Source organism: Plectropomus leopardus, chromosome 13 (genome assembly GCF_008729295.1).
Source record: "Plectropomus leopardus isolate mb chromosome 13, YSFRI_Pleo_2.0, whole genome shotgun sequence".
Classification (NCBI taxonomy): domain Eukaryota; kingdom Metazoa; phylum Chordata; class Actinopteri; order Perciformes; family Serranidae; genus Plectropomus; species Plectropomus leopardus.
The window spans coordinates 2,016,676-2,040,086 of NC_056475.1; the positions used below are offsets into that span (position 1 = coordinate 2,016,676).

Genomic DNA, 23,411 nt, shown 5'->3' on the forward strand with positions numbered 1-23,411 from the left:
AACAAAGTCAATAGCAAGCAAGCAGGTACAGATACAGATAAAACCTGCACGCTCAAATTGTAAAACAAAAGTACTGAAACACTGTGGGTCTGTTCACGCATTAATAGGAAAAGCAGGGCTAGACATGACTTAAGCTGCATGTTTTTTTATTCTTTTTTTGTTTGTTTTAAATTATTATTATTATTATTATTATTATTATTATTATTATTATTATTTATATTTATTATTTGAAAATTAAATGTATATATTTTTTATATTTATAGTTTTATTTATCATTTCCCATGGCAAAAGCAGGGGCAACTAAATGTCACAGTTTAAGCTGATTTCAACAACTTGGTTTTTTTTTTTTCATTTTAAATGTACAAGTTATTTCCCACTTTTGTATGCAGCTGAAATAAAAGACTGACTGACTTAATGTGCACTGGTTTAGAATTATATATCATGACATACAGATTTATAAGTATATGACTCAGCTTTTTACTTCTGGTCAGGTGTTGAAAAAGGTGAAAAAAATGAATAAATTTAAATATTAAATCATAATACATGCAGAATTGCAATACTTAAAAATCAGAATACATATCAAATCAGTGCCCAAGTATCGTGCTAGTATCGTACTTGGAGATAAGCATAACGTCCCAGTCCTTATACTCCATCGCTGAGGGGATATTTTTTTTTCTCTTGGATTACTCAACAATTAGAAGAAAATAATTCAGAATTTGCAAATCAAACAAACAAGTTTTGGTTTTAGTTTAGTATGAAAAAGATGCTGGATATCACGAAAGTGATACTGTGATTAACCCTTTCAAAAACATGGGGAAAAACAGCAATGGCCAACTTTGCAAAAAATTTCTCACCAATTGCAAGAAATGAGTAAAAAGTGATGAAGAAAATTTTTAGAAGGGGGTATTCGAAAATGAGCATGAACTAAGGAAAATTACCAAAAACTATATTTATAATTATTATTTATACATTTCAAATTTAATACAAATTACAAAAAAAATCTACATTTTTAAAAAAAATTTCCCTCAGATCATTGTCTTGTTTTTTGTGTTTTGTTTTTTTAATTTTATTTTTTGCTTATTTTTAGGTGATTGTATTGTAACTTTTTTTTTGCTAAATTCTTGCTATTTTTTGGGCCATGTGTTGTTAAATTGCACATTGCCCTCTCCCAATGTTTTTGATAGAAATCAAAGCAGTTTGCTTCAGTTTCAAATGGTCAGTGTGCAGGAATACACCCTAAAGTATTAAGTCACTGCTGTGACTCTCGTCAGCAGGCAGCATGTTACTTAATCATGCTTACAACAGACAGGCGAACCCTCCACCCTGACTATAAAAAAAAATCATACAGTATGCAGAACTGTGCAGAACTGTGTGTTTTGCACTGAAATGCTTGTTTCTGCCTGAGGAGTGAGCAGCTCTGAGCCTCCTCTGCAGCGCAGCATGAGAGTGCAGCATGAGAGCTGGCAGGCCACAGAGGGCCACTTGGCCCCGGTCCTTTGGCTCCTTTAATCATTTTGATTGAATCATTTTAACTGGCCTGCACGCTAAGACTTTTAACACAGCGTCCTTATGCTGATCCACTCCGCTTTACACTACTTATGGAGCCAGTACCCTACAGAGACATCCAATAGCACGGACCACAAGCCGGCCAACTGACAGAGGGAGATTTCTTCCTGCTCCAAATGGAAAACAGTTTAACACAGGACTCACTGGAGGAATAATAACATGCCATTTTACATGATTGCAGGTTTATAGGATCAGCGTGTGTGATGGGTAACAGGTTGTACTGCTAAACTTAGTTTAAAGCTTCTGATGATTTCCATCTTAGGCTTCATACCTTCGGAATAAATGTTACAAGACTTAAGATGTATTAAGCTGTGATCTACTTTCCTGGACTGACCACAAAAAGGATTTAAAAACCCATTCTGTGGAAAGATTAAGCTGCAAAATGTGTTTTTTGCAAAAAAGACAACATCAGCCTCTAATCTCAAGCAACACTTAGGTACTGTGGCTCCTTTTCCACTGACCGCAGCTTAAAACACGATCAACAGAGAGGCAGCCGAATCTACAGAGGGGCTCAGTCAAACCAGGACGTAGAGAAAAGCAACATTTGAGACAAGCCAACAAGGCAAAGGAAATTCAAGCATTGTTTTCAAGCTGTGGTAAAGCAATATTATTGGGTAAAATTTTGGAAATGTCCTAAAATCCTAGAAACATCCTAAAATCCTAGAAATGTCCTAAAATCCTAGAAATGTCCTCAAATCCTAGAAGCATGCTAAAATCCTGGAAATGTCCTCGTATCTGAGAAATGTCTTTAAATCATTGAAACATATTCAAATCCCAGAAATGTCTCAAAATCCTAGAAATGTCCTCAAATCTAAGAAATGTCTTTAAATCCTTGAAACTTGCTAAAATCCTAGAAATGTCTTAAAATCCTAGAAACATCCTCAAATCCTAGAAGTGTCCTTAAATCCTAGAAAAATCTTAAAATCCTGGAAATGTCCTAAAATTCTAGAAATATCCTAAATTCCTGTAAATGTTTTAAAATCCTTGAAACATCCTTAAGTCCCAGAAACACATAACAGGCTGCTGCAACTGGCCTCTTGTCATTTTGCAAAAGCGGGTACAGTTCATGGCGGTACCTTTTTTTTTTTTTTTTTTTACAAGTTTTCTTTTCTCTGTTATAACAAGATCACATTTTTGAACAAGCTGCAGGGGAACGTCTTATACTAAAAAGCAATTCTGCTCCTTTGCTCTTTTCTTAACACTGAGTTAATCTTCAGTCTCTGCCTGTCTGTCTGCTTGTCTGGCAGTGATACACGGCTTTTACTAAAATAATATAGAAAAGAAAATAGACCAGATACCAAAACTACTTCAGCAGATCAGTGCTGCAGCGATAGTTTGGGCTTACTAGGAAGCCAACAGAGCGGCCAAAGAAAAAAAATTAAAAACTGCAATGTACTTAGCCAATATAGTCGTCCAATTTCTAACCCTATTTAAAAAAAATAGTGAACTCAAACATGGAAATTCGTGCCATCGTGACAGTCCTTAACTTGGAGAGGGTAGGAGAAGCTGTCACATCAGCTGTGTCATGAAATTCACAAAAAGTCATTACATCACCAAGCTTCCAACGCCACTTTAGCGAGGATGTGTTAATGAATTCTGCTGTTTCACTTTCTGAAGTGACTGGACAAAGACACATAATCAACGAGATGACACCCAGTGTTCCCAGCTTCACTGTCAGAGAGTGACAACGATCTGATCTTTCACTAAGACACAAACAGCAGAACCTACATCGTCCACAGGATTACTATTCCCAGAGAGAGGACGAGCCGAGGACAGCTGCTGACATCACACAAAATATATCAGGTCAATCAATGCAGCTGTTTTTAGGATGTCAATTTTATACATCCTGAGAAGTTCTACCACAGTGAGACTCAACCAAATCTAGCCCCTCATAGTGTGTCGGATGGACCAACAACCATTTTCTAATTCAACAAAAAAATAAAGTGATTCACACTGGGAACTGTTTTTGTGCTTTTAGTAAACATAAGGTGCCAGAGTGCACAAAACAGTATCAAAACAGAGCTTGTTGATCAGAAAAAATGCCAGTGGAGGATCCCCTGCAACCCCCAACAGAGGTCCACGTTGAGCCCCCAATGTCCTAAAATCCTAGAAACATCCTAATATCCTCAAGACATCCTAAACATACTAAAATCACAGAAAAGTCCTTAAATCTTAGAAATGACCTAAAAATCTGAGAAATGTTATAAATTCCCGAAATAGCTTAAAATCTTAGAAGTGTCCTAAAATCCTAGAAACATCCTATAATCTTGTGAATGTCCTGAAATCCCAGAAACATCCTTAAGTCCTAGAAATGTCTTAAAATCCCAGAAAATGTCCTAAATTCCTGAAAATGTCCTAAAATCATACAAACGTCCTAAAATCTGAGAAATGTCACAAAATCTGAAAAATGTCCTAAAATCAAAACAACATACTAAAAATCAGAAAAAAGTTCCTAAATTTGTCAAATGTCCTGCAATCCTTTAAATGTCCATAAATCTCTAAAAGCTCTACCATATATTTTGAGTTTTACGAGCTCAGACCAGGAGGAGGTAATATATCAGCCTTGATGTCCAGGCTTTCGTCTCCTGTTACACAAACAGGACATTTAAACAGCACACACCTTCCTCTGCAAACACAAAGCGCTGTGTTTACTCTACCAACGGCTGGCTGCCACGGAAAGTATGACTGCTGTCACTTCCTCACGGCGCCCTGGTTATCACAAGTTTGGACAAAGTTGCTTCCTCATGTTGGATCCCTGCTCTGCGTGAATTTGCTCTGATGTTGCGTTGAGATAGCACAACAATCTGCGTATAAGTCTGCTCTGCATGGGAGGCACGATGTATCAGTGCTTCCCCAGACATTACAGCAGACGTAAGCATTTAGTATCAGGGTTAGAAGTGTCTTATAGGAACGTCTCGGCTGCACTCTAACATCGTACAGTGAGTGAGGAGGTACTGTAGGCTAATCTGGGCTGGCACTGCCATGTTATTTTCAACATTGTTATATATTTGTCAGGAAGGCAGCTGCTAAAATGATGCCAATAAGCAAAATATTTGACAGAGGCATTAGTTCTCCCACACTAACTGACACAACAAAGCTGATAGGAGAACCGGGGTCCTAAAGAGGGTGAGAAAAAACTAAAATTACCGCCACGTGTTTTTTATGCCTCCACACACCAGTCAAGTTACAGTTACAGTTTACATACGTGTCTGTTAAAACCTGGACGCTTCATACACAGAAGATCTCTATCATCAGTTTACAGATCGGTGTCACCAATTCAAGATATGATGTTGAGTAAAGGACAGAAAAGGGTTTTTTGCAGAAGATTATGATGTCACAGTGAAGTTGACCTTTGACCTTTGACGATAAAAATGTTAGCACTTTATTATTTTATCAGACACTTGATTGATATTTTGTCAGGATAGCATGACATCTTCAGTTGTGGCCAAAAAACATGACATTGACCTTTGATAGCCAAATTCTTATCAGTTAATTCTTGTGTGCAAATGGACATTTGTGCCAAATTCAAGGCCATCTCATCAGGTCACAGGGACCATGAGCTTTAACCACCAAGTTTGTATAAATTCATCTTTGAGTCCATTTGAAATTTTGTGTCAAATTGCAAGAAATTTACTGAAGGTGTTCTTAAAATACCACATTCACAAGAATGAGACTGACAAGGTCAAAGTGACCTTGACCTCTGATCTACGACCACCCAAATCTAATCACTTAACTGTTAAGTCCAAGTGACTGTTTGTGCCAAATTTGAGAAAACTCCCTCAAGACCATCTTCAGATATCAGGGACCTTAAAATGAGACAGATGCAAGGTCACAGTGACCTTGACCTTCCATCTAAAACCACTCAAATCTATTTAGTTAATTGTTGAGTCCAAGTGAACGTTTGTGCCAAATTTGAGAAAACTCCCTCGAGGCCATCTTCTGATATCGAGACAGATGCAAGGTCATAGTAACCTTGAACTTGATGTTCGTCCCAAATTTAAAGATAAGATCTTAAGGGGTTCTTGATATCATGTAAACGAGAATGGGACGGACGGACATAAAAGCACAAAAACAAAATGCCTCCAGCCTGAACTATCCCTGGCACGGAGGCATAAAAACCTAAGTCAACATTTAATTATACAATTATGGCTTTAAAATTTGGACGTCTGAGCAGAGCTGAGTTTTTGTACCCACACCCATAAAAAAACAAAAACTTAATACTGCTATGCCACAGTGGAGAAACATCAATGTTATCCGATGACTAAACACACTCTGCTACATTTAAAATATCCCCCACTTAAAAAAAAACACACTGTACTTTTGGCAGCATCTTCAAACATTACAGCTACCTTCAAGCATCCGAATCAATCTCCTGGAGGACCCACGAGTGTGTGAAATTTCCCATTTTTGACCGTGTGAACGTCACGACAACCTGTTTTACCTCACTACGCAAACATATACTTCCTTTCATCCCGCGCCCAGTTTTAGAGCAACTGCCTAAGCAGCAGCCCTGAAAATATACCGAGTGTTATTGGACAATATATAACTGACAATTCATCAACAACATGATGACTGCAGACTCTGGTTCTGGCCGCTCTCCTGCCGAGCCAGAGAGGAGACAGGAAGGCTCGGTGTAGTAGTCCTCAGTGCAATTTGGTTCTGATAACGACCTCCTTATCACCGTAGCAGACAGCTTACTCCTTAGCCTGCCACTTCTGAGATAACACCATCAATCACATCTGAACGAGTTCCTCCTGCTCCCACATTTCTCTCCACAACTGTTATTCTGCTTTCAAAAGTCTGACAAACCTCAGCTGGCTGTTTCACCATCTGGAAGGAAATCTTATAGAAAGATATTAGATAATGAGCGCCTGCTTCAATTAAGAGGTTAAACAGGGTTGCTAAATGTTGTCAGGGACAAAATCCTTAAAATTACTTTTAAGGACCTTTTTTTTCTCCTAGCCCCACTTGCCTAATTGTTTTTCAAACATACAAAATTCAAACTCTATTTTGACATAATTTCAACATCCCACCTGACATGTTCAAGGAAAGTCAAAAATTTGAAAATGATAATTTCTGTATATTTTTCAGTTTATATCTCTTAGAAATGATGTCACTTTGGCAATTTCTGAAGACATGCCTTTCAAAAAAAAAAAAAAAAATGAACATGCCTTCCAAACATGTTTTCTCAACAACATAAATAAATAAATGATGAAAAAAATCTATTTAAAAAAAGTTTTTTTTTTTTTTTTTTTTAAAAAAATCAAAAAATTGTCAAAAAATTTTATGGAAAAATTCCAAACCTGCAGGCCCGCATGTGTAAAACAAATACAAAAAACAGCTATTTACAGTTGAATGCCTCAGCCCAGAGTGCTTAAAAATGATTTGGCATGTCTCGAGGGCATACATGAAGGGAGAGACGGAACGGGGGGAAAAAATGATAAAACCTTTGTTTAGAAGAAATAAACAAAAACAACATAACCAAAACATTGTCACAGAGCAGCGCATATCAGACCTATGTGACACCGTCAGCTACAGAAATATTACACCCAACATATTTCCATGATTTTTCCAAACCTTTCAGTGATTTTTACTAGTCCCAGCCCTGGCAAATGTGATTGTGAAATTTTGAAGTTTTCCATGATTGTGGGAACCTGTTTAAAAGTCTGTATGCTTATTATTTACACGTGATAAATAGATTCAAGTGCTTCTGTGCGTCCTTGGTCTCTGGATCTATAGCTTCATGGCAGAATGAAAGATCAAGCTGTTTGATAATCAATTTTCATTTACTATAGGGGCTCATTTCAGAAAATGGAGAGTGCTAATTTATAAGAATAATAGGTCAGTCAATTAATAATATTGCTGAGTGCTTAATTTCATAATGGAGGCTCATGCGGGATGATAGACCGCAGATCACAGAGTGCTGTACTGAGTCTGAATACTTCTCAGCCTGCAGAACATGATTGATCACAGCGAGTGTGACTGTGATGGCGTATTCTTTCACTGGCTGAGCAAATATTTTACTCTGAGTAACAGCACATACTTCCACGAACCACCATAACAATACGAGTTGAGACTAATGCCAACATACACTAGAGCACTTTGAAAAGATGTTAAACACTTAAAGTCTGACTGCCTCTAACATCTAACGACAATGCGAGTTTTTAGTCAAACACTACAAGATTTTGCAAAAACTGGGGATCTTGCAGGGGTCACTTTTTGCAAAACTACAGTTACATTCCTTTTGAGATTATTTCCCATTGTGCTCCTGGGGGAAAATATTGCACCAAACTCCATGTACAACATATTATATAATAATAATAAAATAATAATTCAAGAAACAAGTTTAAAAACATCATATGTCATGAGTATTCTTGTTGAGTTGGCATCAGTATTATCCATAAAGATAAATAATATTTAAAACAAAAAAGAAAAGAAAATAAGAAAAAAATAAAAATACATAAATATTATTATTATACTGTTTTTTCTAAAAAAAAAAAAAAAATAAATTAAAGGAAAAAATGTAAAAATGCTAGTCTTTTTTAAAAAAAAAATGCCTGACATGCAAGATTACAGTAACTACTTTTAAAATTTAGAAATTATTTCCCATCCTGCCCGTGGTGGAAAATATGCCAAACTCCTTTTATAAAAATACAACATCCAAAAACACATAACAGTGGCAACAGGAGATAAAAGGCATCATATGTTGACAGTATTCTTGTCAATTCTGCATCAGTATTATCCATTAAGATAAACTATATTTATGTACAGACTTTACATTTTGGATTTTGTTGCCTCAACTTCCTACAAGCCTCTACTGACTAGCTGTGCTATTTTTATTGGAGGCGATTGTGGGAATGAGGATGAACTCTGGGTTTATTTGTGAAAAATAAGTGCCGCCACACATAGATTTTCCAACGCTACTGAAATATACATATATACTGTGTGGTTACTCACTGCACCACACTCTCGGAGGGCAGGGCGTACTGTTGTCACAGATGGAGCAGCACAGCACTAGGCACAGTGAAAGCCAAATGTAACCGTTGATAGTGCTGGGTCTAAAAGTTTGCTTTCACTGAATCTGCAATCTGCTTCTCCTCTCATCCATTGATCTGACTAAACCAAAATAAACAATCTTGCCAAAATTTATACCATATGTACCAAAATTATTAAAAAATGAAGAATGAAAAGCACATCAAATGAGCCAAACAGTCCCCGAGGGTCCATAAAAAAGCAGTTATCTACTTACAGTGATGAATGAATAAGTCTCTCAAGCCATAAAGTTAAAGTCAAGTCACCTCTTTAAACACCCGTTTGTCAAGCAAGTCTAAAGTCCTCAAGTCAAGTCATGTGACTCGAGTCCCCACCTCTGGTAACAACCTCTTGATTATTTTGTACCAACAGTAATTTTCATCAACACGCAGCCCAAGTTTGCTAAGCAATAACAACTAATAAATTAGTGAAATCAAATAAGGCGACATCAACCTCCTTTGTTCCTTTTTGATGATGTTTTGTTTTGTGTATCATGTTTTAAGTGTGCACTGTGTGTGTGTGTGTGTGTGTGTGTGTGTGTGTGTGTTGTGTGTGCATGCGCATGGAGAAGAAACTAATCTTTTGCAGCATGCAGTAGCTTGATACCACTGCTTTACAATCTGAGCCCACTGTGCTCTATCTTGAAGCAACACACGCTGCTGCTGTGAAGTGATGCAGCTTAACAACACCCACCACTGACAAAATACTTCACTGTACTGTACTGTGTGTGTGTGTGTGTGTGTGTGTGTGTGTGTGTGTGTGTGTGTGTGTGTGTGCCCGTGCCTGTTGCCCTAGCCTGTTGCCCTAGCCACCTGACTCTGGTCTATTCAGCGACTATTTCTGTTGGGATGAAAACATGTAAATATAAATCACACATAACAGCATGAGAATACGATGAAGCTCTGTGTGTGTGTGGGAGTATATATGTGTGTACAAATATGAGGAAGCTCTATGCACAAACACAAGTACACACAGTAGGTTTTTGTATCATTACATCCTTATAGCATTTGGATGCTATAAGGATTCCCTCCAAAGCTTTTCTATTATTTTATATATATAGAAGTGTAATTTTCTTTTTAATGCTTATTAATGCTGCCTTCACACGCTCCACGGAAACTACGTATTTACCATATTTATGATTTACGAGCACATGAACAGCCCACCAAAGTCATAATTACGAGTGAGAAAATTGGGAAATTTTGATGATAACTGAGTTGCCGACTTGTGACATTTCAGGGAAGGAGAAATGGCGAAAAGCATGGAAGCAGTGTCAACAACTGACGGTAAAAAATTATATATTTAGTTATTTTGTTCCTATCATTTAACCTGTAACTTCCCTCGATCTAATCAGAGACATTTTCAGGATTTTAGGATATGTCTGGCATTTTAGTACAACTTGGTACATTGCTAGGATTTGAGAACGTTTCCAGGATTTTAGGACGTTTAAGGATTTTAGGCAATTTCCAGGATTTTAGGACTTATTTGGGATTTTATTACATTTCTAAGACTTTATTACATTTCTAGGATTTGAGAGCGTTTCCAGGATCTAAGGACATTTCAAGGATTTCAGGATATCAGAGGCAAATCTAGGACCTATGTGGCGGGTGAAGGGGATCCTCCACTGAAACCTTTTTGATAAACAAGCTCTTATTTTGATGCAGTTTTATGCACTCTGGCACCCTTATGTACAAAAGTACAAAAACTATTCCCAGTGTGAATCACTATTTTTATTGTGAATTAGAAAATGGTTGGGGGGCCACCCTGCACCCTATCAGGGGCCAGACTTGGCCCAAGGGCTCTAAGTTGAGCATTGCTGTCATAAACCATATAAGCAATCACAGCAAGCATTACCACTATGAGCAGTTTCCTCTGTAAACAATAATAAAACAAGCGATTTGTTATATTTTATCGGTAAACTGAGAGCAGCAGAGCTGACCTGAGAACACTAGAATATCTATTTATAGAAAGTATTATCCTTATTGTGATATTCAACAATGTTATCACCTATTCTCCTCATGTCGTGCAGTTCTAATGCAAATGCTCGTTTTGTTAAAGAAATTCGGTGAGGTTAGAGACGTGGCAGCGCTTCGTTGTCTTTTGGATGAGCGTGAAGTTGCTGCTGAGTGCACTTCACAGAGACTTTGAAATGGAAATCTCACTGAGGCGCAGTGAGCTCGGGGCAGCGAGCGAGCGGAGGGATGTGAGCTGATGATACCATCTCCTCTGGCAGCTTCCCTCATGCTTACTGTCAGGCAAATCTCACTCAGCACTTTCACCCCCGCCGCCCGCCCCACTTACAATATCTACACACACAAACCTGCACTGAGTGAACACAGAAACACAGCAGATCTGTAATTACACGCACTGAAAGTGAGAACACGCTTAAAGAACAGAGCAGAAGTTGAAGCCGTTTAGAGAGAACTCCAGGGCGTGTTAATCAGTACTCATCAGTCACTGCTCTGTTGCATCGCAGTCATTAGTCAGGACCGTCAGAGGTGCACTCAGACATGACACGACTCACATCTTTTGTATTTAGCAAATGTACGTCTTTGCCTTTTACATCAGCGCAGACACTCAGACACAAAGAGGGATGCTGAGGAAAACAACAGAAGCAGACCTGACTCTGTTTCCTCCTGTCTCCCCGCCTGGTTCCCCATGTTGGTGCGCTCCGCGACTCCCACTCTCCACACCGGGGCGGACTAGTCCAAGAATCCGTGGCTGCGGGGGAGCAGTGTTTTGTGTGTGTGTGTGTGTGTATCAGGTCTCTGTTTCAGCACCCAAAAACCAGCTCCGGTCAGAGAAGAAAACATAAAATTCTTCCTATTCCTCCCTCCTCTTCTTTTTTTTTACTCCTCTGCGGGACTGTGTGACTGAGTGTGTGTGTGTGTGTGTGTGTGTGTGTGTGTGTGTGTGTGTGTGTGTGTGAGGAGGCAGCCTGCGTGTCCTGTCAGTGAGTGAGTGTGTGTGAATGTGTCCTCCAGAGCGGTGACAGTGTGTCACAGTGGCAGGCGGGCAGGCAGGCAGCGTCGTGTGCACTTCATTATCGCTGTGATGACTGGAATCAGCTCGGAGGGGGGAGTGGCTTCACCGGCCACACACACCAACACACACCAACACACACCACACACACACACACGCACACACCTCCTCCCACTGCTGCCAGCCAGTTCACTCTCACCAATACCAGTTGAACAATGGTGAGAAGAACCGTCCCTCTCTGACTGAAAAGCAGTGGCAGAATGTAACTGAGCCCGTTTACTTAAGCACAAACTCGAGGTACTTCTACATTAATCAAATATTTTCTTTTCATGTCATCATATACTTTTACTCCACTACATTTCAGAGGGAAATATTGTACTTTTTACTTCACTACATTCATGTCGACACTTCAAGTTAGTTACTTCAAAAACTAAGATTTTTGCATAAAACATAACAAGAGTTTATAAAAGAGTTTAAAATATGATGTTTTCTTAAAAATTAAAATAGTTTATATAAGTACAGCTGCAATGTTTAGTGGATTAATTAATCAGTCAATTAATTAATTGTCAACTATTGTGATGAACATTACAGGTTTCCATTTTTTAAAATACTTTTTATATAACTTTTAATAACGTAAATAATGTTTTTGGGGTGTGTTTTTTTTTCTCTCTTTTTTAAAAAATAATTTTGAGGTTGGTTTTTTTTCTGCAATTCTTTTCTTAATGGTGTAGCATCTTTTTGGGTGTTTCTTCTATTTCTAAAAAAAATAATTATGAGTTTTGGGGGTGTTTTTTCAAAACTTTTTTGAAACTAATTTTGAGTTTGTTGGATTTTCTTTTAAAACAATTACAAGTTATTTTTGGTGTTTTTTCCTTTTTTTAAATGTTGTGGATTTTTTTGGGAGCCTTTTCCCACATTTTCATTTTAATTTTTAGTTTCAGAGCGTTTTTGTCATTTTTATATAAGTTTGAGGATTTTTTTGCCCTGTTTTTTTTATCTATAATTTAAAGGTGTTTTGGGTGCTTTTTTCTACTTTTCTTTTTTTTATTTTTACAATGTGGTATTAGTACTTAACTTACTTACTTAACTAACTTAAGTAAGTGATCTGCATACTTCTTCCACCACTGCCAAAAAGACGAGTGAGAGACAGAGAAAGGGAGAGAGAGGGTGGAGGGCAGAAGGAAGGAAGAAGAGCAGAGAAGGAAGGGCACCATTTGTATTTTGGTGACAGTGCAGCTCTTGTCTTTTCGTGCAGCCTGGGACCTCACACAGAGTCTCCCTCTGCTCCTTCACAAAATCACAACCGCAATTTCCCAACAAAAACTCGTCATAAATGGTCAAAGAAACTGCCGGACACCCGAGGCTGGCGGCACCGTATCTCTCCCCAGCAGGAAACAAAAGTGTGTGAATGTGCCTGTAAGCGTATGAAAGCTAGGGTGTGTGTGTGTCTTTTGGTGAGGTTGTGTGGCGCTTGTGAGAAGAAGGCTTGTTTCCTCATCCACAATGTATGCACGTGTTAAATATTTATGATGGCCCGAGCTCGAGGAGGAGTGGAGGATGACTTGTCATTTTTAGTTGTACTGATATGTTTTTTTGGGTCGTCTGTGTTTTTGTTTCTTTGAATATTTGCTCCACTTCACCTTTTACAATAGCTGATGGAGGCAGCGGTAGAGCAGCAACTTCGAGGGAATAAAATGACAAATCCCCGAAAGGGCTCTCTCACAGCACGGTAAAGCGATGAAAATATTCTAAAGTGGCGTATACATTAGACTGATAGATTTTTTTTTTTTTTTAAAATGGCTTAAAACTGCGCTGTTTGATTATATTCACGTGACACTGTAGTTATCTACTCTAAAGTTATTGCAAATAAAAATTGACAATTTTGAGTCCACAGCCGAAAGAGCATAAAAAGCATAAAAACATGACTTGTATTATTTCTGGGTGTCATTCTGTATTTTTGCATTGGAAATTGTCATTTTTACTATTTTTACACTTTACATCTGGCATATGGAGAAAACACATGCTGTTTCCACTAGGTGCAAATCTTTGTCGTATCCCAGACTGTAATGATAAAAAATAAAAATAATCTGCTTGGCATGTAGTATATTGAAAATAATTAATTTTATGTTTTTTTTTTTTTCGTTTATGCATCTAAAAACATAGCAGCATCATGACAAAAACCTGCCATTTAAAGGGTTAAAATTCAGAATATTTGATATTTATGATTAGATAATTCTGATTAAAATTAACTAAATCAAAGTAGAAAAATAACATCAATGTATAATATTTTGTAAAGCTTGATTTTGAAAAGCACATGTACGTGTTTGTAATATTAAAGCATAAAATAACAGTTTCAGCTGGACCGCACAAACAGTTCAAAAGAGCAGCAACTGCAGCGAACAGAAGATTTTTTATTCCTCGCCTTCTGAAGAGAGACATCGTGTTTCCTGTGACCTCTGTTTGCAGTAATACAATGAGACTGCAGTGCACCGTCTGAGGGTCGGTGACACAGCGCGCTCTGCTGCGATGAACCTCCGTTTGCCAAGGGCACAACTCTGCATAAAGCACCATCTATCAGAAACCAAAACTCATCCCGACTGCATCATCAATTTTTTAAAGCCATACTTGACACAGATAAGGGCTGATATTTTTAGTAGGACGAGCACCGCTCTGTTGCATAAGCTCAGAGCTACCAGCTTATTTCCTTCGCCGCTGAAAGGAGCCGTGGAAATAAAAATGCAAAGCAGAATCATGAGAGCAACGAGCATTTAAAAGTTGCATTTTTGCTCAATATATTGATGCATGGGACACTCGGAGCTCCAGCCTGAAAAGGATATTAAGGAATTCTCCAGTAGCTGTTAGAAAGTCTGGTTTGCTGCATGATTCTGCCCACGTCAGGTTGAATATTCAACCCTTTGATACAATACTGTACACGCCAAGCTTTTTTTTTTTTATAGCTTATGAATGTTGCATAAACTGTTGGTACAGTTTCCTCATCCTCTCTCTCTCTCGGTTACGGAGCAGCACATCTACCTCGGTAAACAAACATGCCTCTAATCCAGCTAAGAATGTTCTCCACGCCGCAGGACGTCCATCTCTGCGGGGCTCTTTCAGGACCATTTCTCTCCGTCTTACATCTTCAGGGGGACTTTCTGGGGTCACAAGCTTCCCAAGAGAGGAATTTCAAATGTGATGCCAAAACTGTGGTCAACAAGCCTGAAAGGAGGCAGGTGTGTTTTTGTCTGAGCTGATGCCAGATGCGTAGATACAGTGATAATTGGGGCCTTTGGAGGAAACACTTGAGATTCACTCTAGTGAGTGGGAGTGGAGCTATTCCCGCCTGCAATAATCCTTTCACACTGCATGCATAATAAATGTAGGAGTGCATTATCGTACTGTATATACTGTAGTGAATATTTAGACCTGGATGGGACAGTATGGGGGACATAAGACACAAAGGTGTGGCTAATGTTGCATGCATATCTATGCGTGTCCATCTGCACACACATATTGGTGTAATGCAGTGATACTCAGCTTGCTTTAATTGGGGGCCACTTTTGCAAACAAGAGGAGGCCAGGGGCCATTCACAGCAGCCCCATACATGTCTCTATGATTTTAGGACATTTCTAGAATTTCAGGACATTTCTCAGTTTTCAGGACATTTCTAGGATTTTAGGACTTTTTTTTTTTTTTTTTTTTTTTTAGAATTTTAGGACATTTCTAGGATTTTAGGACATTTTTCAGATTTTAAAAATATTTCTAGGATTTAAAGACATTTCTAGGATTTTAGGATATTATTATTATTAATATTATTTTTAGAATTTTAAGACATTTTTTAGGATTTAAGGGCTCCTTTTTGGATTTTAAGACATTTCTAGAATTTCAATATGTTTCTTTCTCTTCTGGAATTTTTAAAGATTTAAGGATTTAAAGACATCTCTCAGGTTTTAGGAATTTTCTAGGATTTTAGGAGACTTTATTAAGGATTTAGTAGATTTTTTTAGGATTTCAGGACATTTCTCTGATTTTAGGACATCTGTCGGATTTTAAGAGACTTTTTTTTAGATTTTAAGGGATTTCTAGGATTTTAGGATGTTTCTTGGATTTTAGGACATCAGGGTCTTTGCTAGGACCTCTGTTGGGGGTGTGGGGGATCCTCCACTGGCATTTTTTTTATCAACAAGCTCTATTTTGATGGTGTTTTATGCACTCTGACACCTTATGTATACTACAAGTACAAAAACAATTCACAGTGTGAATCATTTTATTTCTATTGTTTTTTTTTATTAGAAAATGGTTGGGGTCATTTCTTAAAGAGCTTGCAGTGCCCTTTTATCCCACTGAAACACTGTGCTCCCAGAACGAAGTGTTGCTCGTGGTTCGGTTTCTCCAAAAGTAGAATGGCAGCCAGCTATGGCAGCTATCGGGCTCATTTTCTGAGAAATTGTCTCCACGTTTGAGAGTGGACTTTCGAAATCGAATCAAATTGTACCATGTCTGTTGTCTAAAGAAACTATCTAATATTGTGATGAAACTAGTGGTTTACAGCCTCACATGTGCATGCGTGTACGTCTCTTTACTGCTCGTGTCAGTGTGCGTCTGTCACGGCTGAGTGCTCAAGCAGGCTGAGGCGTCCCTGTGGACTGAGGCGTGTTTGATTAATTTATCTGACAGATATGAGGAGCTCAAGGACCAAAACCTCTCTCTCCTCCTGCTGTCTCCCAAACACTGACACACAGACAGACAAGGCCCCGCTGGGACCACATGTTACAGCTGAGTCTGGGGTCTGAGATGTGCATATAGTGCATTCACATGCTCCTCGAGATGGGAGGTCGTTCTTTCGACTTTGATGTGTTGATGAGCTTTTAAGTCGTGAAAGTGAAAATTTGAATCCATAAACAGCAACAGACAGTCACTGAGGTGAGACGCCTTGGCAGCTTGAGGCTTCAAACGTGGGTATTTTTTAGGCACTAGTGGCACTATATTCTGTGTCCTGTTTTTCAGGAACCCGTGGCTGTTGCTTTTCATTTTTTTTTTAGGGACCGGTGACTCTCTTGGGGCACCAAAGGTGTGTGATTTTTAGGGGCCTGTTGCTGTGTTTCCAGCGTCTTTTCAGCCCCCAAATGTGGGTGCTTTTTAGCAACCTGTACCTGTTTTTCCAGCTTGGATAATGCCATGAAAAGCGTGTTTTTTAGTGCAAAACACAGCTGTTGTTTACTACTGAGACATCGCTGCTTTTCCAGCTGTGATTGTGCTTCCAAAACTGGGTATTTTAAGCCAAAACATGATCTTTTCCTATCCATAACCAAGTGGATTTAAAGTAGCTGGAAGCAGTTTTTTGCAATAAATTGGAGTTTTTTCAAAACTGATGTGTTGCCAATATTTTATATTTGCAATTTCAATTTGCAAAATTCGAGGGTTAATGGAAATCCACCAATTGTGACAGACAGCTATGGTCACCAGACGCGGGCATCCATCTTTGCTCTGAATTGGTGCTGTGGGGAAACGAAAGGTGCTATGAGCTGATTAATGGGGAATAGAAAGTCATCGTCCGTCTGGTGCAGCTGGCGAACCTCACATACGGCGAGCACTCTGCGAGAAACTTTATCTCCATCACTCACTGACGGCAGACCTTTCACACAGCAGAGGAAAGAACGTCCTGTGTCTGACTGATGGCGGTTTGGGGAATGACACAGCAAAAAAGAAAATACACTTGGTCGTCTGTACACCTTCAGCATGCAGTTTTATGGATTCAATCAGAGCAGAAAAAGCACAAACGAGATGCACAAACTCCTAGCTGTAATCTTGACAATGACACCGTTTGCAGAGAGCGCTAATGAAACATTATCTCTGCATGTGAGACAGCATGTTTCTACGTTTACAATCAGGTATCGTGTCCCTCACAGGTGAGGAGGAGAGAAAAGTGAGCACTGTGGCATGAACAGAGCTCGATGCTTCTTGTTAAAGCTAAACTAACCTGATCATTACCTTCATCTTCCTGCTGAGGGAGATTTATGAGGTGACAGTGCTGCCTGACACGTCACTGAGGAGAAAGACAGCATGCAGCAGTAAAACTGGCAGCTGCAGGTGTTTTTCAAATCTGCAAACTCCTATCAAACATGTCCGTACTCAACTTCTACCTGAAGGCAAAAAGTGACATTAGGTGTAACCACATATACAGAGGGGGAACACGGAATAAATCAGTGCAAAAATAATAATAATAATAATAAAATTTGTATATATTATATATATATTCACAAATTCATTTTTATTTAACTTTTTTCCTTTAATTTTTTATTTTATTTCATTTGTGTTTATTTTTTCATTTTATTATATTCAATATTTTTAATGTATCATTATATTTAATTTTATTTCATTTATTTGTTTATTTATTTATTTTTCATTTTATTTCATTTGACTTATTTCACTTCTTTAACCTTTTGAAATGCATCTTCTTCCCATGTCTGTTGAATGTTTATTTGGAAAGCAATTTCTTAAAATTACCATCCCCATCTGCAACTTTAAAACGTGGTTGCAAAATGCTACAGAGGGAATGTATTAGCAGAGCTGGAGTAATGCTGAAGCAGCACAATTTGACTTCTAAATTTGACTCTGAAAGTGCTTTAAAAAAAGAATTAGTGCACTTCAGTGATTCATACGAGAAGAGGAGTCGCTAAAAGACATTCAGGTCGACTCTACAAACCCAAACATTAACAATCAATGCGAGTGAACGGAGAGGAAAGTGCCTGTCAATGGAGTGCCCATTTGTAAAGTTATGCCCTGCAGTCGCCCCCACCAGGCTCGTTATTTATAGAGTGGGACAGTCTTATCTCCTTCTGTCTCCTCTCCTCGCACACACTCCGCAGGGACTCCTCTCCAAGTGAAAGCTTTACTGAATTATTGATGAGCTCTTTTAAATAAGTCATCAGGATGAGGCTGGGTTTTAACCCGTTGTCTGACAGCGTGGTGGAGCTGGTTAAGTGACGAGTGGGGCAGCGACAAGAGTCCATTAGCAAAAATAACACTTTTTGACTCATTAGCACAGCGTGCTGTGAGGGCAGGGCGGGGTCAGACTATCAGTCAGCTGACCTTTTTAGCCACTACTCTGTGTGTGTGTGTGTGTGTGTGTGTGTGTGTGTGTGTGTGTGTGTATGTGTGTGTGTGTGTGTGTGTGTGTGTGTGTGTGTGTGTGTGTCCCATGAATTTGTGCACCATTACCAAGGCACCCTTGCTGTTTCACAGCCTTCAAGCCTGCTGTTACTGCATTATAATAACACCGAATAAAAGCGTTGCGGCTGTGCTTGAATCTTGTTTTTTTTTGTTTTTGTTCTTGTTTTGAAGTCTTTTAAAAAGACAAAAGCCTTTTATCACGCAAGAATAATAACCACAGTGAGATCTGTCAGTTGTATCACAGCAAAAGAGTTGGAACTGGAGATGAAAAAGTATAGGCAAAATATTTTCAAAGATCAAGAAAATAAAGACGTCAGTCTTAGTTGATTTCTAACAGAAAGCGGACATCACCGATCAGTTTCATGACTGATGACGGACTGTTTAACAGCGCGGCAATTTTTTCCAAAATTACACTCATTAGCACAAGGTTGCGATGTTGTGTATGTAATGTGGTTTGTGTCTTTGTTTTCCGCCCGCATGCACAGAATCTCAGGAACATTTGACCCACTTCTGATAATTCTTGAGAAAGTAAATGATGCATATCACCACTGCAGCCTCATTCCCACAATTAATTAGCATAGACAGGGTGTGGGCACTATTATAGTTCAAAACAAGATGACATGCTGCATTTGTTGGTGTGCAGAATAGAGTGCATCATTTGTGAGGGACAAATGAAACTGACATTGCTTAATTTGATTTTTTAAAATTTGATATGCAGGCAGGAACTTTTTGCAGGTAAAATTATACAAGCTATAGTATTAATGTTGTTGGTATTATTATGATAATCATTATTAATATTAGATTCTTAATTAACTAATAAATGATTTTTATAACTATTATTGGTTGCTCTTATTTATTTTTCTTTACTTTTATATCATTTATTTATGTATTTTTCATCATTTATTTTATTAATTAATTTATTACCTATTTTAATTTTATTTTATTTTCTATTATGCTTGGTTTTATTTTATTCATGTATTTATTTATTTAGTCTTTTTTTTTAGTTTAATTGTTTTTATCTTTCATTGTTTATTTCATCTATTTCATTTGTTAACTGATTATTTATTAATCAATCAATGGATTTTTATAATTAGTTTTTCCCTTATTTATTTTTCTATTTTTTATATCAACTTCTTATTTACTTTATTCATTTATTCAATATTTTTTTAATTTATTTATTCTTCATTTGATCTCTTTTATTCATTTTATTAATTTCTATCTAATTTTTTTTTAAATTTTATTTCAGTTATTTGATTTTTTTTCATTTTTCATTTTATTTCATTTTTTTCTTTTTTTAATATATTCTTCTGATGTCTTTTGCATGTTTGTTCGGAAAGTAATTTTGGAAAATGACGCTTCACAATAAAAAAACTGAAAAAACTAAAAAAACGTTGAAACCACAAAATCTGTCTGATTCTGTGTAACTTAAGTACAAAAATGTTTTCAGTACTCAGTGAGGATTCTGTCATACGTCCACGGTCTGGTCACAGAATTGGACGGCCTCTGAGAAAGAGTCAATTACTGCCTGTCGGGCGCGATGACAGTCCTGCTGCCTTTGACAGGAAGCAATCAGGACTGACTGGCTCAGTGTGCCACGTCATATATCAGCCGGGGAGAAGCCTGTCTGTTTAGGACCGACTTCACGCACCGACAGGTGACAATATCACAAAGACAAAGTACTTGAGTGAATGTATGTGTATCTTCTCTTTGCCCCAAAACAGCTGGTTTTACTTCAGAGACTTCCACATCAATAAACGCAAAGACATTTCAGAGCATTTCATCGCAACATCAATGAGTTTAAATACCACAGATCACCACCCCAATCTGTATTCAAATCACGGCATTTCCCCCGTGAGATATTTGGGCAGAGCTCTCAGGTCAGGCTCGGTGACTTCCAGCCGACAGCAGGAGGCTAAACGATGATTGTCACGGCCTGCACGCGTGGTTAAACACCGCTGCTCTTTCAGGTGTCACATCTCATTTTACACTGGCTGATGAGCCTGATTTCTGAGACCTGTCTGACATTTCCATTTATTGTCTGCAGTTATCTGACTTGACGTGCACAGGTGTAGTCCCAGCCCAGGTGCACAACAATACGAATTCTCTTATGGGAACATAACTGAGATAACTGAGGAAATGCCTGCACACTCACTCTGTGCCACACAACTCGTTCATCAGGTTAAAAAAAGACTGTAAATGTTAAATATTTTTTGACCTGACGGAGATCCAAGTAGGACTGAAACATCTTCATTTGGTTGCAGGTGTTACGTGTGGTTAATTATTTTCTCTCAGGCGTGCTTGATTGGATCATTTTCACACTGAACAAAAAGACAAAAATGGAGGGGCATATATATATAACTTTTGTTAACAAAAATATCTAACAATTTTTTTACGCACACAGAATGCTTAGTTTGCTTAAATTTTGTAAAAGGAAACAAGAAATTATCTGAAAATAAACAAAAAACAAAATAAGCAAAGTAAAAAAATACCTCAGAAAAGTATATACTTTGTTTTTGGACATTTTCCCAAGCCTTAAAAAAAAAATCTATTAATTTCTTGCAAATTGCTTAACTTTTTTTTCCACTTTTGTCCTCTGTATGAAATATTGTATTGTTTCTTTTTCTTTCCTTTTTATTTTGTTCTTTATTTCTATTGTCTGTTACCTGCTGTGGGGCTACGGATGTTAATGAGCAGTCCTGCTGAGGTTTCAGATGTTTGAATGAGTGTAGAATAAAGTAAATTTGATGAAATATCAGTATTTAAACTTACGTTTGGTGATGTTTTTCCTGACAGACGTGTTTGTCACACATGATGTGTTCAAGAACTGTTGAAAAAATATTGATATTTTGCAATTTTTTGGCAGTCTGATTCAATTTACATAGTTTTTAGTTAACAGAAGATGTCAGGATGTTTTTAACATGGTATGGTTGAAGATGCTTTCCTGACAATATTCCTCCCTTCAACTTTCAGAGGTTTGCTAAAGAAGCATGTGAAGAAGAGTGATGAATTTATCATGAACAGCTCAAATTGGGATCTGTTCTTGTCCTTGGGCGTGAAAACACGGAGCTTTGGTTAATTAGAGCGCGATCCAAAGAAAGCTGATCGCGGTCTAATTGTGTTTGAAAGAAGCGGGAGCCTCACTTGGCCTCGGTCCCCGGCTCCTCTCGAGTCTTTTGTCGAGTAGAATTCAATTATCTCCACTTCAGCACAACAACCCTTTGACGGAGAGTTTCACAGCGGCTACACGGCGAGAGGACGGGCCGCCATAAACAAACACAGCTATCTCCCCCGCGCAGGATTTTCCAAGGAACAACATTAATTACTGCAAACAAATCCCTGTCATTATCTGCAGCCATATTTGTCCCAAATGTAATTCGTGTTGTGCGATCAGGCCTGTTTGAAGTTGCTGCGTTTATCCAACGACACGCCTCGATCACACAAACACGACGCTTAACAGATCATGCAAAGAGCTAAAGAGACGTGTTCATCACATTCAACACTTTTGCAAAATGACAGGAGGCCAGGGGCCCGTCACCGCAGCCCCATACGTGTTTCTAGGGTTTTAGGACATTTTGAGGATTTTAGGACTCTAGGATTATAGGATGTTTGTAGGATTTTAGGAAATTTCTCAGACTATAGTTGTTTTTTTTTAGGATATTAGGACATTTCTATAGTTTCATGAAATTTGTAGGATTTTAGGACCATTATTGGATTATAAGAAGTTTCTAGGATTTTCGGACATTTGTAAGGTTTTAGGACTCGAGGATTATAAAATGTTTATAGGATTATAGGACATTTCTCAGATTTTAGTAGGGTTTTTTTCTAGGATTTTAGGACATTCATAGGATTTTTAGGACATTTAAAGGGTTTTAGGGTGTTTTTTTTTTAGGATTTTGGGACATTTTGAGGATTTCAGGACATTTATAGGATTTTAGGATATTTATTTTAAGGGTTTTACAATATTTATTGGATTTCAGGGCATTTGTAAGATTTAGGAAATTTTGGATTTTAGGACTCTGGGATTATAATATGTTTCCAAGATTTTAGGACATTTCTAAAATTTTAGGATATTTCTAGGATTTTAGGATGGTTTGTTTTTAGGATTTTAGGACATTTTTTAGGATTTGCAGATATTTCCATGATTTTAAGACAGGATTTCAAGGTGTTGCTCAGATTTTAAGATGTTTCTAAGATTTTAGGATATATCTAAGATTTTAGGATGTTTCTCAGATTTTAGGATATTTCTAAGATTTTAGGATGTTTCGGATTTTTGGATATTTCTATTTGATATAATTTTTGATAAATTAACACTCCTTTTTTGAGTGTAATTAATTTGGCAAAGGAGAGAGAGTAAACTCTTTTGGTCATAACAATCATGCAGTAAAAATCTGGTACTGTGAAAGTCCTACAGTAAATATTACATAAAAGTGCTCTGTATGATAAAAAAAAAAAGTTTATACCTAAGATAATACCTTATTTTTCACTCTAATTAAGTCAATAAAATACAACACACTGCCCATTTAATACTCAGTCATCAAGACTGGTTGGTTTTGTATTTAAAGTCCTTTTCCTGAAAATAGTTTGAAATATTTTGTGTGTAATTCTTTATGTTAGAAAGAAATTAAATGTTCACTATCACATCTTCAGTTGAGTGTAATTGCCT

General features: G+C 37.7%; 1 protein-coding gene across 5 annotated transcripts in view; it reads right to left on the reverse strand.

Moving 5' to 3' along the window:
* Positions 1–23,411, reverse strand: part of specc1 (sperm antigen with calponin homology and coiled-coil domains 1) — a 108,190-nt gene that overhangs the window by 67,370 nt on the left and 17,409 nt on the right. Inside the window, exon 1 of one of the 5 annotated variants that reach the window (XM_042499135.1) lies at positions 11,216–11,435. The exons of the other annotated variants lie outside the window; for them this stretch is intronic. Within the exon in view, the coding sequence (XP_042355069.1) occupies positions 11,216–11,255 (40 nt within the window). The 5' untranslated portion in view covers positions 11,256–11,435. Of the gene's footprint in view, positions 1–11,215; positions 11,436–23,411 lie in introns of those variants that run through there. 5 annotated transcript variants of the gene reach the window in all.